Below are 6,903 nucleotides of genomic sequence, written 5' to 3' on the forward strand. Positions count from 1 at the left end.
CGGTAAATGCAGCACATAGCAATAAGTAAAAGGAAGTGATACACTGCATCCTGCTGCCTGTAGGAGCCCAGGGAATTAGTTTGTACTTGTTGCTAGCACCTGGAGTAGTATCTGGAAGCTGTGGCTACAGCATCATATACAGCAGCCTTACAGCTTGTGTAAAGAGTACCACTCCTCAAACCTGCATAACAATAAAAGTTATGAAAATTAAGTCATAGCTACAAAACAAACCACTATGGAAGTCAGTGGGGGGGGGGGGGGGGATCAATTAGGAGCGGTGTTGTCAAGTATGGGCAGCTCTATGCCGCACTTACAGTGCTATTGGTTTTGCAGAGTCTGTCGCTATGGCAACACGTCCACCTTGTGCGTGGTAAGTTCATTGTATTTTCCCCAGTGTGTCAACTCAACTAAGTTCACACTTAACAAGCAGTACCAATGACTGAAATGTTGTTCAAAAGTGCACCCAATGCTATTCATCTAAGAAAGCAAACGCAGAGTTTTAACACTGTATAGCTATTCAGCTAAAACCTGAACATCAACTGACAATGTAGCTTGAGTACCCCCTGCTGGTGACTGCATGTACGTGCAGAGCTTGCTAGAAGTGTCAGATTGCTGCTAGAAATAGTATTGTAAGGTCTTTTAGATACATATAACATACATTAACAAATTAAACAATGTGGAAGCAGAGCAGATAATTTTACTGAAGAATAGGATGCAAAGCAAGAAGAACATTACAAAAGAATCATTGTTTAGCCAGTTGGAAGTAATTTTATTTATCATAAAAAGGAAAACAAATGTCTGTTGTAATCATGCTAATCTGGCTTTTGGGGGAGGAAACAGACAGAACAAATACAAAACAAAATAGAACAGTAATTAGCTCTGTCTGTGAGAAAATACCACAAAGACACCCCATTCCCCCCAAGACTCTCCAGGCTGCAAATGACACAGAAGGGAGTCTCCAGGATGGAATGGTAAATCCAGAAGTATGAGCAGAGGAAGGTCTTGCTGTCAAGGCAATAAATATGGGTAAACCTGAATAAGAAACTAATGTCACAAATTTCCAAGATATAAAGCAGACTGATTGCGCTAACACCCCACATTCATAGGTCAGTACTAGCATTAGAATGGTGCATCTCTGAACTGCACACATCTAGTTTAAATGTCATATGGACATTGTTTAATATGGAGCAACCTGACTACATACAAGCAGCACCGTCATGGTGTGACTGAATACTGGCACATCACACAATAAAGCCCATACAATATAAAGTGGCCATATCAGATCCTTGTTGAGGAAAGGAGGACTTTCACTAAACAATGGTTTATACTGGTTTGGTCCTATGCAAATCTGCAGTGAATTGAATTTATGGATAAGTGCCTTCTTATGTGACATTTATCACGGCACAGAATAAGAGCAGCATATAATAACTAGCATGTGGCTTGTTCCAATGCTGGGATGATACATTTGTAGTGAGGCACACGCGTTTATCATTGGAGCACAAGATGATGCTCCTACTGCAACAAATGTTAAATCATTAAGGCAACATGGCTACAAGAACAAAAAAAAAAATACATTAAAGAATTTTTTTTTTTTTAAAGAGCAGGGGTATGTATACCAGGCAATGATATAAGGCAGTCATGGGTTGCAACAAACAGAGGAAGAGAGGGAACAGCAGAAGTCTCTGTTATGAACTTCCAGAGCAAACTGGCTGCTAATCATTAAGCTGAGCACCTTGGCTGGAGCTGGCATGATAAAGCGAGCAGACAGAGATCACTCCCTCCTCCCAGTCATCCTGCTTTATACATAAATCATAGGAAGGCAGAGCAGGGCGAGGCAGACAGTGCCCACACAAGACAGAGATGTCAATCCCACTTGGCATTTTTGGGGGTCATAGGGGCGAGCTGGAGGTGGCAAGGGCACCACATGGTATGGAGTTGGAACACAATCCGGCAGCATTTCTCAGAGAGCTGGAGGAAACAGGGGTATTTCAATCCCTAATGGGGGAACTCTGGACAAGCCTAGTTCTTCCAATCTTTACTGATATTCAGGTTCCACTCCCAAGAGAGGTGATTGCTTTTATCATCGTCAGTGAAGAGCGACTTCATGTTATAAGAGCCTCTGGCCAGCAATCCTTTGGGAGCTTCCTCTATTGGAGTGAGAAACTCATAGTCATCCGCTCGTGGCCCATAACTTCCAACCATATAATTTGTCTTGTCCACTGCAAAGGAAAAAAACTTTTGTTAGAGCACGGGAGGAAGAGTCATTTTGCATTTTGGTTTATACCAATGTTGTATTCTGTAAAAAACTGTTAACGCCACCATCACTTACATCTAACTCCTTTTCTGTAAGTCTGCTGCTGATACTTCAGTCCAGATACAATCTCCTTGTTGACCTGTAAACACCCCAAACATAACCTTAACCTTATTACAATGATGAATACCTGAACACAATGCTCAAGTTCTTGTAAAGCACTAACCAAATGCCAGAGACACAGACATCAGTCTGGTTTCTTACCTTAAAGCTGATTTTTATTCTGTACTCAACTCCTTCTTTAAGGCAGAATGATTCTTTCTTAAACTTTTCAAGATTCCCTGGCAAACAAAACAAGTAACAGCTCTTAGGACACAAACATGAATGCAATGGACAGCTCTCACTCAGCAAGCAGGATGTCATATCATCAAGTTTTAAAGATAAAATTAGAATTACCTGTTAGATCCAACTCGAGCGGGCCAGGAGCATCCGCACATATCAAGGTCAGTTTGGTCACGACCACGTTTGAAACATTTGGATCTTGTAGAAAGACAAAATATAAAGTTATTGTAACTGCTGTGGGCAGATCAGTGTTTTTGTGTTGTGTCCTGTACCCGATTTTATACAGCCTTACAGCACTGAGGTCAGGAGTTCAATTCCCAACCAAGGTCCTATCCTTTTGGGGTTTGTATGTTCTCCCTGTATTTGCAGGTTTCCTCTGGGTTTACTCCCAGACTCCAAAAACATACAGGTAGGTTAACAGGGTTTTGTACAAAAAAATTAATAAAACCCTAGTGTGTATGTGTGTTCATGTGATAGGGAATATAGATTGTAAGCTCCACTGGGGCAGAGACTGGGATGCAAGTTACTGAAATATTCTCTGGAAAGTGCAGCATAACAATATATGTAAATAACAATTAATAAAATAAATATTACTTACCCACCGCAGCAGGAACAGGCCCAAGTAGAGCCTCTTTGTACTTTCTCAGACTCTCATCATCCTGGTCAAGCGCCTGAATCTCCTCAATGGTTTTCTGAGCTGGAGGCTTATAGTTTACAGAATGTTCATCCTCTTCATTTTCTGCTGCTATCTGTGCAAGTTGCTCTGAGGTGGGTTCGTGCTCAGCCATGTTTCAGTGTAGGCACCCTTGGGTGAGAGGAAGGAAAGAAAATAAAAAGTACATTTTATCACTCTAGAGACAGACACAGGCTCTTCACAAAACATGTTAACCTCCCAGTTGGAATTACTTCGGAACATGTGAAGCATTTTCAACCTTAAGCCGGCCATACACGGTAAGATTTTGTATACGATTTCGATCGATAGTAACGAGCGATTGTACACACCATATGTTGTTCTGGTGTACATACGATGGCGATGCGCGTCCCCGCAGTCGTATAACTGGATCGCCTCTCGTACCGGAAAACCGCACGAGGGCGACCTACCTTACCACAATGTGACACACATCGTATCACTTTTGGCAGATAATACGATTCGATGTCGGATTAAGAGGTGTATAAAAAATCTCTAGCCACTTCCCTCCTCCATTTTGTCATGAGAGACGGCGTTCCGAGCAGCAGCATTGCAACCAAGCTTCACTAGTCACAGAGCAGAGTATAACATACCTAAAAAGGTAGATGCCTTTTATACCCCCTAGATAAGCCCTCCCCTATTCACATTCCAGCAGATTCATTGTAATGGTTATGTGCACAACCATCGCTCGTTTACGATTTGTAATCATGAAACGAAGCATCGGATCGTATGAAAAATCGTACACCTTTTGAACACATAGTATGTAAAATTTCAAGGGAAATCCTATAAGACATATTGTACGTCTTTTTATTGCACCGTGTATGGCCTGCTTTAGAATGATATTAAATGGGAGTGTCAGCCGACAATACTTATCCAAGCAGACAAGCGCTGTGTACTGCAGTGACACAACAGTAAATGAGGTACTTCATTTAAAGTGATAAGCCTGCATGCTTCTCTACTGTGTAAGAGCCCATCTAGACCTAAATCACACATACATAACAAGGTCAAACTTAACCACTTCATGAACAGATGTGTCCTCTCTCTCCCTTCATGGTAGAGATACGTTTTAGGTTTGCTGTGCAACCACATCCTTTATTTATTGTATAAGTCTACCAATATGAAAGTTATAGCGTGTGTGTGTGTGTGTGTGTGTGTGTGTGTGTGTGTGTGTGTGTAAAAGGTAAGTACGGATAATTCCCACAATGAACAGGCTGACTAAAGCTGGGTACACACACACACACACATCTGTCCATCGGCAGGTGGGTACGAGCGGTCTGCAGACCACCCATACACACACAGCGGCAGCCGCAAGGAGGGGTGGGACACGGCCCCCGCCCACTGGGACACGCCCCCCTGACCCGCAGCAGGACACAGATGATGGCCGTTCAGTGTGTATGAACGACCATCGTCTGCAGATATATCTGTCAGGTGTGTACCCACCTTTAATCATAATGCTACCACCATTATAATAATGGCAAATAAGACAAGCAGGCACTTGCAAAGATTCTTAATTCTCATACTTGCAGGCTCCCAGTCCTGTCTCTGCTGTGATGCAGTTGCCACAAAAGTCAAAATTTGGGGGAGTTAAGACAGAGGGGTCTATTTACTAAGCAGTGTTAGGAGAGAGTGAAAAGTGATAAGAAAGTGATAAGGTGCCAGCCAATCAGCTCCTGTCATCTCACAGGCTGTTTGAAAAATAACAGTTGGGAGCTGATTGGCTGGTACCTTATCACTTTCCACTGTATCCTAACTGCTTAGTAAATAAGACTCCATAAAAACAGAATCACAAATAAATAAGAGAATGATTGCTTACAACAAAGTATATAATTAAAAAATAGTTCAATTATGATCTCCATAGGATATATTCAAATTAGTTTAATAGTTTTCCATACAGATATTCTTACACATAATACCTCTTACTATAAAACTAAATCATGAATGCACAGTAATCAGCATTGCCATTGCCCTTTTTTTCACATTTACATTGTATGCATGGCCTGGCAATAGAACAAATACATGATCAGCAATACAAACGGACATTGTAAAACAGCGATACCCAAATGCATCACAATGATCATGTACCAGCACAATTTACAGCTCATATAGGAGATAAATATGTCTGGGCTATATTGTAACACTTTTGCTAAGATTTGCACTAATTTAAATATGTGTCCATAAAGATCATAGATTACTCTAAATGAGCAATGGGAACACTGGGCATAATATTGCATCCTATGTAGTATACGGACCCGCAGCAGGTAGGTGGCATGTACATGTCATGTTACATGTTCCTCTGTGTATGTAGCGGTGATCTGTGCTGTCACTCATCCATCAGTCTGCATTATCCCCAGAGGACTACCTGCTCCCCCCCACCCACCTACCTACCACAGAGCGTACACCCTGTATAGGCACAGCCGCTTACCAGTGCCGGTCCTGTTACCCCACTCTATCGGTTCCCACCCTCAGGAATGGCGGATGAACTGAAGGCCGTACACACCCCACCGTGCAGCGTTTCTGGGGTGTGCGTCACTTCCGCCAAGAGGCCGCCATCTTGGTACTCAATGCTGAAGTCCGAAGAATTCCAACTGTGCGCACACCTCTGCCTGGCAACCAGTTCTGCGCAGAGCACAGCGAGACACGACATACACCGATGGTTTTGTGCATCAACTGCTTTATCTCACGGATTATGTGGCGGGGCACAAAATGATGGCAGCCTGCAAAATGCCGGCGGCTGTGGGGGTGGAGCCGACATTGAAGCCTCTTACCAACATGGCGGCCTCCTCTCCTTAGGCAGTGCATCCTGCTGTAGTATTTCAGATCATGGTTTGTCATGGCAGAACCTAATTGTTCTTTTTATTACAGATGTCGGCTATTTTTTAAAATATTTTAATCTTACCTTAGAAAATGTTTTTAGATAATTCAAAATAAATGAGATTTTATATATCTATCTAAGTGTGTGTACACACACACACACACACACACACCCAAATACTGTGCAAAAGTTTAGGCAGGTGTGGAAAAAATGCTGCAAAGTAAGAATGCTTTCAAAAAGTGTTAATAGTTTATCTTTTATCAATTAACAAACTGCAAAGTGAATTAAAATAAGAGAAATCTTAAATCAATATTTGGTGTGACCACCCTTTTCCTTCAAAACAGCATCAATTCTTCTAGGTACTCTTGCACACAGTCAAGGATTTTGAAGGATTATAGTCAGGTGTTTGATTAACTAATCATATCAATCGGGGCACCAGCTGTAGTTATCTCTCTACAAGGAGTGTCAGACCATCTGACATACTATATGTGAGTCCTCTAGTCAGGACACCCTATTTATTGATCTTTTCGTTGTACCTAGAAACATAGAATTTGACGGCAGATAAGAAAGGTAAAAATGGCTGCCCTTTTTTACCTTTTAATAACCTCGACCCTATGTGATCCTCAGTTCTTTGTAAGGATATTCTTTTGCCTATCCCAAGCATGTTTAAATTGTTCTACTGAGTCCGTCTCTTGTGGATGGTAATGAGAATCTTCTTCATTGTCTCTCTTTGTGCACTTTATGGCGAAATTTGCACATTCTGGTTTTTGGAACAATTTGCACAGTGGGATTGGATTCTGATATGCATTT

General features: G+C 41.8%; 1 protein-coding gene across 2 annotated transcripts; it reads right to left on the reverse strand.

The window, feature by feature from the left end:
- Positions 1-742: 742 nt before the first annotated feature.
- ARHGDIA (Rho GDP dissociation inhibitor alpha) lies at positions 743-5,945 on the reverse strand. 2 transcript variants are annotated; one of them, XM_088473222.1, is made up of 6 exons: positions 5,704-5,945; positions 3,192-3,398; positions 2,708-2,791; positions 2,516-2,592; positions 2,330-2,393; positions 743-2,219 (listed from the first exon to the last, which is right to left on the reverse strand). In XM_088473222.1, the coding sequence occupies exons 2-6, from the start codon at positions 3,379-3,381 to the stop codon at positions 2,020-2,022; spliced, it is 615 nt and encodes a 204-aa protein (XP_088329348.1). In that variant the 5' UTR covers positions 3,382-3,398; positions 5,704-5,945; the 3' UTR covers positions 743-2,019. The 2 variants fall into 2 exon arrangements, with proteins under 2 accessions (XP_088329348.1, XP_088329357.1); XM_088473231.1 differs by lacking the exon at positions 5,704-5,945 and adding an exon at positions 5,531-5,652.
- Between the last annotated feature and the right edge of the window lie 958 nt (positions 5,946-6,903).

This window comes from Taudactylus pleione, unplaced genomic scaffold (genome assembly GCF_031769625.1).
Source record: "Taudactylus pleione unplaced genomic scaffold, aTauple2 ptg000016l, whole genome shotgun sequence".
Classification (NCBI taxonomy): domain Eukaryota; kingdom Metazoa; phylum Chordata; class Amphibia; order Anura; family Myobatrachidae; genus Taudactylus; species Taudactylus pleione.